The 14,501-nt window shown below is 34.0% G+C and overlaps 1 protein-coding gene and 1 pseudogene across 4 annotated transcripts; both read right to left on the bottom strand.

Annotated features, from left to right (window-relative positions):
* Positions 1 to 41: 41 nt before the first annotated feature.
* On the bottom strand, positions 42 to 3,229 carry LOC145567669 (UDP-glucuronate 4-epimerase 3 pseudogene; annotated as a pseudogene). 3 transcript variants are annotated; one of them, XR_014095728.1, is made up of 2 exons: positions 1,568 to 3,229; positions 42 to 286 (listed from the first exon to the last, which is right to left on the bottom strand). The product of XR_014095728.1 is annotated as a UDP-glucuronate 4-epimerase 3 pseudogene, transcript variant X3 (transcript). The 3 variants fall into 3 exon arrangements; XR_014095727.1 differs by lacking the exon at positions 42 to 286 and adding an exon at positions 494 to 637; XR_014095726.1 differs by lacking the exon at positions 42 to 286 and having other exon boundaries at positions 1,432 to 3,229.
* Positions 3,230 to 6,606: 3,377 nt separating this feature from the next.
* LOC145569034 (7-deoxyloganetic acid glucosyltransferase-like) lies at positions 6,607 to 9,037 on the bottom strand. The gene is made up of 2 exons (XM_081628409.1): positions 8,445 to 9,037; positions 6,607 to 7,711 (listed from the first exon to the last, which is right to left on the bottom strand). The coding sequence occupies exons 1-2, from the start codon at positions 8,941 to 8,943 to the stop codon at positions 6,753 to 6,755; spliced, it is 1,458 nt and encodes a 485-aa protein (XP_081484535.1). The 5' UTR covers positions 8,944 to 9,037; the 3' UTR covers positions 6,607 to 6,752.
* Between the last annotated feature and the right edge of the window lie 5,464 nt (positions 9,038 to 14,501).

The raw sequence follows: 14,501 nt of genomic DNA, 5'->3' as shown, positions 1-14,501 counted from the left end.
CTGAATTTTAAAGAAAGCCACTAACTTCAACTTTCAGATTTTAAAAAAACATTTCAGTCAGCTGCAACATTTGCAATACAACTACTAAAGCAAAATGTATGAATTTCAAGGCAGCCCTTATTGCATAATGTGATCATATTGCAACTTGACATGAAATTAGAGTTTTATCAACAAATCATGTCACAAGCAGCAAATAAAATCCATTCATCGATCCTGCAATCGCTGAAGTCCTTGAACCACAAGGATATAGCAGGCAGCAGGCAAAACTCGATGAATCAACTCAAAACTGCACAAGTGAAAAATTAAATTTCAGCACTCCAAAAAAGTGTAATGGCTGTTCAAACTATGAATTGTGAAATATCAGTACATAAATCTCATGTGAATGTCATTATAGTTCACCTCAAAAGTCAAAACTCTGAGAATTTACAAGTTATGTCGTTGTCCAAACAGAAAAACAGATTTACAAGTCATTCAGCATCAAAGACAACCAGACTATATAAAGCAATAGGGGTCCATCAAAACCATAACAAATGCCAGCTCGCCTGCTAACAAATATCCCATGAGGGAGCAAGTTGTGGTGATCTCTAGCATTACCAGAGGTTCAAGTCTGCTCTGGCTACACAGTATCAGCAGAATCCTGCATCGTTGTCTATATTACTATGTAGCACGGAAGATCAAAAGAACCATAGAACAATCAGTCAAATCATTTAACCAAATGCAGTAAAGTATTGAATTTTAATCTTCTGGGCATAGGCATAAGTAACATGTGGCAAAGCCAAGGACCCATAATATGGTAATTGAAGCATCTATGCCTCAATAGTAATGCTCTTTAGCGTAACACAATTTAACCTCTCAAGATATCAAATATAAAGACTATACACCAAAATCCCTATAGAGCTTATACACAAAACCATTCCTTCATGAAACTACAAAGGCAAAATCATATGCCTTACCTTCTTTGGTCCATCTTATAGGTTAAGAATTTAGTTTATTTTGACTAGTTCAATTAGGCTCCCAATCGCCAAATAATTTCTGGTTTTTGGAATACATAATATTGAAAGCTCTAACATACTAGATGATGTAATTATCATCCCGATTTCATAGCATTATCCTCACAGTGAAGGGAGGGAAAATGGAGGAGCCGATGGAAGAGCTAATCAAGAATAGCAAATTATACACTGCACGGTCTTAAAGCATTTATAATCTTATACATACCCTTATTTCTTAATACTCCACCAGCAAATCAAGAATAACTAACAGAAGGGAAGGGGGTATCATTCCATACATATACTGAATATAGACACAGAAAAAATAGATAAATCAAAGTGCAATATATCAATAAAATCTAGTAAAATACAGAGCAAGTTTGGACAAAACCTCATCTCTTAATCTAAAAGTATTGCAACTGATATTTAAGATCATAACAAAACATAAATGAACCAGCGTAGTGTTATTGAAACTGTAAAGTTGTAATCTGAATTCAGAAGCTGTACATTTGCTAACTATTAGTGATACCTAACCCTAAAAGAACAAAGCAATATGTGGACAGAAAAAACAATGAAGATACCTCCACAAATACTCGAATCGAGGTACCCTTCTGCAGACAGAAAACATGGAACAAAAACCCTCCAATTTCAGCAGATTGCCAGAAAGCACACTTCTAGCGCGATATCTCTTCAAACATCACAACCTCCGATTTCACCAAACAGAGCCACTCTTCTTCTTCGAGTCTGAGTAGTAACTCAAATACCATCTAACAAACTTCTTCAAACCCGTCTGCAAATCAGTCGAAGGCTTATAATTGAGCTCCTTCTGAGCCAATGTGATATTCGCGTGTGTGTATGGGACATCCCCATTCCTAGGCAGCGGCAAAATCTTCTTATTAGCCTTAACCTTAAGCAGCTTCTCCAATATACTGACCAACTCAGTAACACTAACAGGCGAAGTATTCCCCAAATTAAAGATCCTAAATTGCGCCGGTCCCTTCTTCTTCCCACCAGTCCCGGTACTCTTCTTGGCCGTATCCAACGCCCCTAAACAACCCTTCACAATATCATCAATGTAGGTAAAATCCCTAGCAACAGTCGAATGATTCGGTCCCTCAAACACCTTAATCTGCTTCCCTTTCAACATATCCTTAGCAAAGAAGAAATACGCCATATCCGGCCTACCCCAAGGTCCATAAACCGTAAAGAACCGCAAGCCGGTAATCGACAACCCGTATATATGATTATAAGTATGTGTAATTTCCTCCCCAGCTTTCTTAGTAGCAGCATACAAACTAGCAGGTTGATCAGTTCTATCTTTTTCCGAAAACGGAACTTTCGAATTCAATCCATAAACAGAACTACTAGAAGCCCAAACAATCGAAGGTTGTGGATTCGCAGATTTACAAACTTCCAACAAATTAACAAGTCCAGCAATATTACTATTAACATAAGATTTAGGGTTCTCCATTGCATACCTTACCCCAGCTTGAGCAGCAAGATGCATCACATGAGTAAACGCAACAACATCAAACAATTTCGTCAAAAGATCTCGATCATTGATATCCCCTTCAACCACGAAGATTCCAGCACGTTCCAGAAGCTTCTGACGAGATCTTTTCAAAGAAGGATCATAGTAATCATTGAAATTATCAAGACCCAGAACGCCATCTCCTCTCCTTCGCAACGCCATTGATACATGGGTCCCAACAAACCCAGATGCGCCAGTTACGAGCACGGTCAACCCGTGTGTGCCCTGTTTGACCCGTGCAGATTGCCGAACACGGCGCTCCCAATCGTGACCACCCCAAGTGGCGGCGTTTGCGGTGGTTTTGGACACGGCCTGGAAAGTATCCCCGTGTCGGTGGGAAGAATCAAAACGAGGGGAAGCGAAGAAGAGGAAGAGAAGAAGAGAGAGAAAGAGGAAAGACCAAAGGGTAAGCTTAGAGAGAGAAGAGTACCACCGGATTCTATTGAAGTAAATCGATGATTTTTCAGGCTTGAATTTTCCTGGGGTTGATGGGATATCATCCGCCATGTGACCAATTGCTTTGAGCTGCGACATTGATTGAAAAACTGAAGAAATCAAAACCCTAATTTCCGAAAATGAAAAAGCAGAAATCTGGGAAAATTAGGGGTTTGGGAAATTGTTGGGAAAAGGGAACATTTGAAGAAGAAAAGGGGAGAAATTCTTGAGGTGTGCGATAATGGTGGGTGGGTGGGTGGTGGTGGGGAATGAAGGAGGAGAGAGAAAGAGGGGAAAAGAGGAGAGGAGATTAGTTGGCAAATTTTAATCTGTTAACAACTAAGTACATACTTGCAAACTAGTGATTTTATTGATTTTTTCCTTTGAGAGAAGATTTCATTTATTTATTGTATTGATTTTATAAATATTATTACTACTCTATGATTGATGATTGAGTAAAACTTAGTATTGAATGAAATTAGTTTTTTGCTAATTTATTATTGTTTTGGTTCTTTAATGTTGTTGAATAAAATGATTGTTACTAGTAGTACAAATTGAATCTAGATAATAATGTGAATAAATTTACTCCATCCGTCCCTTGATAGTCACGGGAATTAAGAAAGTTAAATAATTTAAATAGGATATACTGTAGTAAAATTACATTGAAAAGGTAAATTTGCATAGGGCATGCAAAAACGTAGGGAGAGAAATTAAGAAAAGTATATGAAAATGCAAAATTTACAGAGGGAAGCTAAATTTGCACAAATATTGTTGCAAATTGGAGGGAATTTTGGTAAAAATAATTAATATTAATAATTTAATAGTAGTTGGAAAAGATAAATGGGACTATCATTTTGGGACTTAAATTAAGCCATAAGGAACTATCAATAAGGGACGAAGGGAGTATAAATTAACCTATGGAGTATTTTTTATTTTTTTTTAATCTTTTTAAAATAGCTTTTTTTTTTTTTTTGTTTAATACTCCGTATTACATAATTCTTCCTACATTTTAATCTAGATTTATCATTTTTTTTCCCTTCGCTGTTTACGACTTCAACATAAAAAAATTTGATAAAATAAAATATAAACAAACTTCTGTTCACATTTACTTAATTTCAGTTCAGTTCAGTTCAGTTCCAATCAGTTCAGTTCAGTTCAGTTCAGTTCAGCTCTTAATTTCTCTCTCACATAAAATATTCATTTCAGCTCAATTCAGTTCAGTTCAGTTCAGTTCAGTTCCAATCAGTTCAGTTCAGTTCCAATCAATTCAGTTCAGTTCAGTTCAGCTCAATTAAGTAAATATGAACAGGCCCTTAATAAGATCTCACATGACTAAACCTCCCAGGAGTAAAAACGGTTGAATATGAAGAAAAAAAAGGACGGGTGCCGTTGAATATGTGTCAAATTGTACAAAGAGATTACTAAGCACTCTAGCTAAAATCTAGTGGGTCCGGTTTCATATTGAAGAAAAGCCGGGGTTGAAACCCCTCTAGTAATTCTATATCGAGAGTCTACCACTTCCTAGAGGCAATCACGATAGATCACGGGGAGCGACGTATGTTGGGTAGTCAACCCAACTTCTCCGTCGTCGAAGCTTCCGAATTACATATTGGGATAAAGAACAGAGAAAAAACAAAGAAAGGAATTCCTTGCTCTACTAGTAATGTATAAATGAAAGTAGATGGTCCTAGAGACCTTAAAAGAAAGCAAATTATAAAGCATTCAAATTGACAATCTCCCTCGAGACCGGGGAAAAGGCCGGCCTTCCCTCCAAGCTAAGCTGAGAGTGATTTATTTCAAAGAGCAAGTCGGCAATTTTCTCGTCGTTTTATGTGCTGGTACTTGTTGTTTTTTATATGGTTAAAAAGCGAGTAATTGTTAGCTCTCAAGATATGGGAAAAGTTCATCATTTTAATTTATGTTTCTGTTCCCTTTGTGTTCACCCTTATTATTGGGTTTGAAAGTTGCGTTACTTAGCATTCTTTTTTACCTCCTGTTGTTTGCATGGGTCAAAAATCAATATGAATAGTTACTACTTCCGTCCCCAACACTTCGACCCTTTTGGGTTGATTTCACGGTTATTAAGAAACTTAAATAAAAAGAAATAAAAACGTATTGTAAAGATAAATTTACATGGGGTTTGTAAAAAACTAGAGAGATAAAGTATAAAAAATGCATGAAAAAATAAAATTTTATATGGAAAAGCTAATTTTGCACAAATATTGTTGTAAATTGGTGGGTATTTTAATGCAAATGGGTCGATCATTATGGGACTAAAATTAGACCAAAAGGGTCGAAATTTTGGAGATGGAGGGAGTATTTAACAATAAAGCAAATTAGAAAGCATTGACTCAATCATTTGATGTAGTATTTTCATAGTAAAAATACACTTTTCTAGTTTTTTTTTTTTTTTTGGGGGGGGGGGGGTATGTAAGGAGATGGGTCTTGTCAAGCACGAACTTGTCACAAGTGGACCAAGATCGGAAACGGTTATAAATAAGGGATTTCGGGTTTTCAGTCTGGTCCTTATAAATAGAGATTACGAGTATAAGTTTTTTTTTTTTTTTTTTTTAGGCTAGTAAAGCTAAGGGATCCTCACCTCAAAGTGTCTCTAATGGACTTTGATCTCACAGTTTTATGATTTTGATATGGTTTTCTAAAATTGTTAAGAGTATCATCACATGATTTTAAGGGCATCACATGGGAAATTGGAAGTAGGGGGCTAAGGGGGTGTAAGAGAATCCCTACCCACAAATACTTTCATTTGGTAGGATTTAAATCTCACACCTCTAGAATCAAAGGATAAGAAATTTACTAAGTGAGACAACATTTCGTTGTTATTTTCCAATTCGAAACTCAACCGATCCGATCCGATCCCTTTCAATTTTAATAATCCAAATTTTCTTCTTCGTCGCTTCTGTAATTCTATTACTTAGTTATGCAAAACATCTTTTAAAAACTAAAATAACATATTAACCATGGTAACACGAGCCAAATACAAGTTAATTCTAGGAAGTAGGGAGGGAAATAATGTCATACTAGCTAGTGAATTAACGACTTTTATACTTCGCAATTTGTCTTTATCTAGGAACTGGTACTTAGACTTGATAGTGTGGAAAAAAAAAATCTTTACATATAACTCCATATGGTTGCAATGCATCCTCTTTCGCTTAGAGCCATAGATAAGGTGATCTAATATGACTTCATTATGGCTTGGCTTAATATCTGGTGTATATATTATGGTTTGATTATCGAAGTCTATATATATAATGTGATGGCAACACTGGTGGATTAGAACAAACATGATTTCGGCGACACATCTGAGGCTTACTAGCTGTCAATTCTGAAGGTTTTAGAGCACTATATTGAAACTTTCGAGTCAGGAAATTGTGGAATGTGTTTAAAGGATATCTGTATGCAATGAACAAGCAAACGATCACAAGCAAACGATCATTGGTTCTAATTGTATTCAATTGGCAGCATCATTAGAAACTCTGTACCTATGTGCTGCAGTGGAATATCTAAGATAACTCTTACCTGTTATTAACTTTGAATAAAAGTTTACTATAGTATCCCATTTGTCATATCATAGTTTTAGATGAACTATAAATCATTATCATATCAAAGTTTACTACCTGTGCCACAAATGGGGTTTGATTGTAAACTTTTCATTATGTGAACTTCCCAATTTTACAACTTACAAGTTCAAAATGGTTACAAGGTAAAAAAAAAATCATTTTATTGCAGAATGCATACTGCATCTGATATAAATATCAACTGTCCAATTTTATGCAATTCCATTATGTATCATTTGTGACTTCAAATCTCATGAATTTTATGTCCTCAATAAGACGATGTAATGCTAGCCACGACGACCCACCTTCCCTCACAGCTTGAGCTGCCGACTTGGACAATCGATTTGCCCTTTGTGAAAACTCATCCCTTCTCCCCTCCATAAGATCCCTCACCATAGCCTCAATCACAGCTCTGTCACATATATCTTTCATGTCAATTCCAATATTCCACACGTCGCCCACAAACCTACTAATCACCAGTTGATCGATACCATTAGGCCAACAAAGCATAGGCACTCCTTCCACTATGCTCTCTAGTGTAGAGTTCCACCCGCTATGAGTCAAAAACCCACCAATGGCTCCATGAGCCAAGACCTCTTCCTGTGGCGCCCACTTTACAATGTAGCCCCTGTCTCGTGTTCCTTCCACAAGTTCTGTTGGGACTTGTAAGGAGATATCATCACTGTCTTCGATTCCAACTAGTGAGTCAGGCCGCCTAACCCAAAGGAATCGCGTTCCACTACTCACTAGGCCATACCAAAACTCAAATAGTTGGTCCATTGTCAAAGGAACCACACTCCCAAAGCTAACAAAAATCACTGATTCTGAGGGTTGGGCATCAAGCCATGATATGCAGCTTCTATCTTCTTGCCATAAACTGTTGGATGTCACTCGTTGTTCAGATTCTAGTTGCAGTCTAGTCCTAGAGTGCAAGTGAACTGGACCAATCGTGTAAAGGTTAGGACAAAGAGAACGGAGTTCATCAAGTAGAGGTCCTTCTAGGTCATCAAAAGTATTAAGTATATGTCCTTGAGCCTTTGGCAATTTTCGGCACTCTTCAAGTACTAGTTGGATGTAAGGGTTTGTAATGTCTTGAGTTCGGCATATACCTGGAAGGTCACACCACCTTAAGGCGGTCCCTTCTACTCCTGGAATGTCACTTATTGGCTCATTCAGGTCCTTTCCTACATATTGAAGTAAAAGTCAGTCATAATGAACGCAATCAACTATGAATGCATTCAATCAAAATGAGGAAAAATTTAATAAGCTGATGCTTGAGCTACTAGATCTACAAACCCTGTTTAGAGTTTTCTTTGAAGCAGCTGTCATAGTTTCATAGCTTTATCAGAATGAAATCTGATCAAAATACAATCAAATTTAATCAACTATTTGTAACTAGAAATGGCTATTAGTCAACCTGGTTGTTCACCTTGATTGGCTTAGCCCTTAATCAGTCCAGGGCAAACCCTTCCAGATATATTAGTATCAATTTTTTTATTTAGTTTCTTTTCTTATTCATTCCTCTCATCTCAAGCTTGGAAATACCAACATTACTCCATTACTTTTAAAGTTCTAAGAAAGTGTTACCTAGTTTAAATTTTATAGCATAATTCATCTACGCAGTATTTACCTTTTCTAATCATTCTCAAATAACATTCTAAAAAAAATGTTACAAGTATTTTTTTAAAAAAAATAGAGGATGTAACTCAAATATATAAATTGATGCCCAATACCCTAGCATCGATTTATGTTCAATGAAACAATCACTCATGTAGTCATGTGAATATGTGATACTTTAATTATTAAAAATGAAACAACCACTAATGAAACAAAATGCAACAATAGTGTAAATTAAAAACACTAAGATTTATGAAAAAAAAAGGTACTGTAAATGAATCAAAGTTTGTATAAATATACCTTTCTTAAAAGGAACATCCCCAGAATCAAAGAGATTAGGAACAAAAAAGCAACTAGCCCAAATACAACAAGGACTCAGAGTCGAGAAATATACCACCGGAATCCCCAATTCCATCGCTTTCTCACCCACCGCTGTAAACACCCCGTCGGCTATCAAGCACGTCGCCGGCGCCGGAGATTCCAGAAACTCCGGCAAACTTCGGATGACCTCGGCTTCATAGAAGCTCACCATGGAGGCAAACTTCGCCGGAGGCCGGGGGTCGTCGCCGGAGATTCCATCGGAAAATTGGGAGAATTTGACTCGAGGGAAGCGAGATGGGAGGTCGGGGAGACGTTGGTGGACGAATTCGGCGTTGAGGAAGGTGATGTTAAGGTGGTCAGAGGAGAGAGAAAGGAGGTGAGCTAGCTTTAAGAAGCAGTTTACAGGGCCTTGTAGTGGTAAGGGGAGTAGTAACACTGTTGGTTGTTGGTGTTGCTGAGGTCGTCGTTGACTTCTCATGGTCGTGAGAGTTCGGAATTCCACTCGTGACAAAGGTTGTGTACTTTCTTTTCTTACTTTTGACAATATGGAGTCTATGAAGTTTGTATGGAAGTGATGGAACTAATCCTAATATCCCCTTTTTCTTTCTATAGAAAAAAGATATGAGTCATATGACAATATGGAGTAGTTGTGTCAAACACTGACCCGATTAATCCGATTCATAATTTGAAAAAAAAAATTAATTTGGATTTTAATTTATATGAATACAATAATTTAACATGTCTCAAATTTGATATAGACACTACACAATCCAACCTCATCGAATATGAGCTAGTTATCTGAATTAATACCACTAATACAATAATACAGAGTATATGAAATTTGTATGGAAATGATGGAACTAATCCTAATATCACGTCAACTCACATGGACATTAACGTAAATTACAAACTAAGATTGAAAGCTTAAGAAAATATTCAAAGTTTATTTTTATTTTTTTAAAGAAAATATGCAAAACTTAAGATTGAATTTCATTCTTATCACTTACGGTCTATATTGTGTATAACTGAAATTACTCAGGACTCTATTATATAAAAGTATTATATATATATATATATATATATATATAGTTATATGATACATTTAAAATGACTTAAACTAATGTATTAAAGTAAAAGTTTGGAAACAATGCACCTAACATTATTAATTATTGGCTTGTTTACTTATAATAATCCCCATGTAGCGAGCCATAACTAAAATATTCCACCGAAAAAACAAAATTAAATTAAACAAATATATATGGTGGGGAATAGATGTAGATTTTATTTTATTTTCCGTTAAAAGCTCACATCATACTATTGCTTTCACTCAATGTAATCCACTCTTACCTAAAGCTCCCTTCGTAATCTTTTGTTTGCTCAATATGAATAAGGTTTATTTTATTAAGTTTTGGTTGTATAGAGTTGATAGGAAAGAACATTGGTGGAATCAACAATATTTTTTATGAGTAAAAAAGTGAACTTTGTTATAAAATTAGAGAGAAAGAGGAGAAAATAAGGAGGTGAATAAATATATATTTCATCCTGAATGATGTGGGAGTACATGTATATATACATGTGATGCAATTAGGGTTTTCTTGTAGAATAATAAACCTATGTATATCTAGAACATCCTAGAATTATCAGAAGGGTATAATGGGCATCCACCAAATACATATATTATATAACACTCCCCCTTGGATGACCATTATCGAATAGTGTGCCTCATTAAAACCTTACTAAGAAAAACCCGATGGGATAAAAACATAGTTAAGGAAAAAGAGTACAACACTTTTGTTATACGCCTTGATATGCTGCCTCGTTAAAAACCTTACCAGGAAAACCCAATGTGGGACAAAACCATGGTTAAGGGAAAAAGAGTGCAGCGCGTATTTTCTCCCCCTGATGAATATATAACTTGAGATTTTCCAATGTGATAATGAATTCAATGCTTTAGTAACTTCACACTTGTAGCTGAATAACATTCCTTGATAGTTGATCCTCCCTGATCAAACTTGAATCTTCAAATCTTCATTGTAAGACATCTTCATTTATCCATACTTGTGAGAACAATACCTATGTTGCGTTTACCACTATCTTTTGTAACATTTTTGTTTTAAGTTGACTTACCATCAAAATTATACCTACTTCTGGAGGTCGTAAAAGTAGCTATTGGTAATCAAATATTGATAATAATTTATGGCAACTCGTGATATCTTGATATCATTAAGCTTATATGAATTAGTAATAACATAAGTAATTACTATTTTTACTCATGGTTCTTCTGGACCATAAGAAGATTATTCTTACTGTTATATATCTCATTATTATTCTTGTTTAGACATTTTGCATTTTATACGAGAGTTCTCCAATGTGTACAAAATCGATTAACTCTCACATGGTTAAACTTCAGGTTGGTATCTCAATAGCTTAGTCATCAAATTAAAACTCTTCATGAGTTTGATAACAATATCATCAACATTGTCATTTTTCATAATATAGAATTTGAAGGGCTAGATATTTGAGTACATTGTATGTAAGTTCTTCAGGAACTTTTCATGCATAATTTATAACATGCTATTGGATCATCATCATCACAACATATATAAACTTTTATCACAATTATAAGCCCATCGAAGTATAAATTCCTTCTTGTAAGCCTTCATCATAATTATAAACTCGTCATACCACAAACATTTACATGTAACATAATTGTTGTATAGAACTAATGCATGCAATATGAGATATAAAAATATGATAACATAATTAACAAATTATACAGTGAGTAATGCATTTACAACTTCGAACATATGTAATGAATAATCCAATAACCTAAGACTCACACGTGCATATGAATATAAATAAGACTCGAAATAATGCAAGACACTGTACAGTGTGGATTTTAAAAATCCATATTTCTTTGGACTTCTGGTCCATGATAAACTTTTATTATTATCATTATGTCGACATTAAAATGGACATATATTCCAGATCCCTTATTCACTTAGTCCATTATATCATGCACATGCATTATTTATCGGTTCCATCATATACCGGTATCATCATATTATTGCTCAAGGTACAATTTAATTTGCATGCTATTTTGATAATGATATCTGAATACATTTCTCATTTGGTACCATCATAATTTTTTCTTACATCATAGGCCATCTATTATAATAATTCAGATATCTATACCACTTTTAGGGTATTTCATTCACTATGGTATTTATATACTATTACACCATTAGTGTTAACTGCACTATCTTGCCAAATATTATATCTTTTAAACATATCTTTATTTTGGAACCGATCATATACAACCTACACTTCAGGTGTAGTGATTCAAGTACAATTGGCAAGATTTTATCTCAATGTATACACATAATATGACCAAAATGTATCTTCAACGCTATGCAACATGAGTCATAACTGAATACAAATCAAATCATAAATGTGCAACATATCTTGATAATATATAGACAAAAGTTGGCACATAACTTTTCAAACTACCATTATAGGGATCATAAATATTCTTTATTTATTTAATTTTTCCAACTTTTGCTAATTCGTTCTTCTCCCCCTAAGTTGGTAAAATATCTCATTTATAGGGGCGTCTTATTATATACCAACTTAGTAGATAAATTGCATTAATAAAATTCACTTCATTAAGAAAATCACAATCAAAATTTATTTCTCAGAAGATTTGTATTAATTAAACAAGTTCTATCTCTTTTGAAGAACAATTTCAATAAAGAATCATTTCTTCATTAACTTTACATTGCATATGTATCTATTATTACCCTTTTCATTATATCTTCTGGAAGAACAATGTCAATGGGGAGACATGTGTTTGTGCAGTTGTACGTTTTTCTTTTTCTTCTTTTCCAATTTCTTATGTGCTGACATATAATAGCCCCAATCAAAAGAATTGTTATACAAGCATAAATCACTTGCTTGTAATTCTACTAGGTGGTGATCTTCTGGATCTTTAAAGACTTAAATAGTGTATTTGGTGAGTTTCTGGTCACCTAATATATAGTTGACAATAATATATAAGTTATTTTGGTAAACTTCTGGTCACCCATTACTCTTTTATATAAGAAATCAAAACTTATTAACCCTTGAAATTTTCATATATACAAATTATTATGAATCACAATCCAAATGTAGCTCAATCTCAATGTTATGTCTTGCCATTCAATTCATTTCATATATTTAACATTGAGAGAGCGTCAGCACATTATCAAATGAAACTTCAGGTTTCCATAACGGGTAATTATTAAACCCGGATGGCCTAATTTAATTATCACATCCAATCACTTTTCCTTTAGTATTTAAATAATGGTCAGTTTTATAATATTGGTGATCACCTTATTAGAGATACTTTATGCAGGCCATGAATGCGATGTGATATAAGTATGCCAATGTGTTTCTTTCTACAATTGGCAAGACAATTAACTAATACTCATACTCTATTGGAGCGTTGATTGTAATCTTGATACATGCTAATCTTATTGGACAACATTTTATACACTTCTAGAGTACTTTATATAATCATATCACATTTAATGTATTAGGAATGATCTCTTCAGGAGATACATAAAATGTGTCACTTTCTCAAATTTGTCATTGTCAATAAGTGCTTCTTTCCTCTTCCAAGGATTCTTATCGTTGTAACTTTTTGCATTACCACACTTCAAGTGCGCTAGTTCAATAGCAACTGATCTTGTCCAACTAGGACATCAACTTAATATGTACCTTTATAGCTAGTATATAGGTAATGACATTTATTCATATCCATCTTCAGGATGGTATCTTTCTAAATATTTGATTATCATGTGGCCACTTCTATTAAATAAATTATTGATATTTAGGCTAGTGTATGTACCAAACTGACCATTAGCATATTTAATTATTCATGTGCAAGGATTACATATATAATAGAATAAACACTATCTCCCCCTAATCCTTGCATATGGGTGTATAAAACTAGTCCAACAATCTTTAAATTCATTCTCTTCTCAAGCCATAATTTCTTTTAGCCATGCATGTATCAAACATAATAAAATTATTCTTATAAACTCTTACTCGTAACTCTTGCCCAATATTATTAATTTCTTGTATGTATGGGCATAATAATATATTTTTTTTTAAGTTAGTTGCTCACAATATCATGTCTAATTTCTTAGACTCATAAACATCATTTCTCAGCTAAATATATGGTATATAATTACGTTTGCAATCCTTATAAACTTTTTACACAAATTATAATAGTCATGTTAACAATTACCCTTTTAATCATACAGATTCCCATTCAGTACTGGGAATAATTAAATCGATATACCATATTAACACTCATATAGAGTTTAGTATCTTAAATATGCATCCAAAACATAATATATTAACTATTGAAAACTTTAAAATATTATTCATATGACGTACGGTTTATAGATTTCAGGTTCATATGTACAAATTCGGTTTACTATACATTCCAATAATCTAATTTCATACATTTAATGAAACAATAAGTATTCATGTAATAGTCATTGTCATTACATATATACTATAATTTATATATCAATCAACTTCATTCACATATAATATAAAATAAATAAATAAGAGTATCCTTAAATTCATCTTCATTCAAAAACTAGCTAGCATAATTTGAGGTAAGTAATAGACATTTATGGTCATTAAAATAACTACATCATACATTTATAAGTAATCTCATTAATCTCTTAAGCAATGATATTATCAATTTTCATCATCAAAAAGTTAAGATGAAACACGAGTCTCCATGACACTGCCTAGGGTACTCTCTGGACCGAATCCCAGCTAGAACACTAATTAGTTACATACTATGATTAGTTCACAATATAACAACATCGTGTCAAAGTTCGTTAGACGACTTCTTGAATAACTCGACTCGTAACACATAGATATAAAGTATAATAGATATATCCAATGGAATAGAGTACTCCCACTAAGATCATGTATATACCAGCTTCAAAGATTAGGTGCAATTACTAGGGTCAT

Source organism: Chenopodium album, chromosome 11, assembly GCF_948465745.1.
Source record: "Chenopodium album chromosome 11, dcCheAlbu1.1, whole genome shotgun sequence".
Taxonomy (NCBI): domain Eukaryota; kingdom Viridiplantae; phylum Streptophyta; class Magnoliopsida; order Caryophyllales; family Amaranthaceae; genus Chenopodium; species Chenopodium album.
This window is presented reverse-complemented; position numbering and strand designations above follow the sequence as displayed.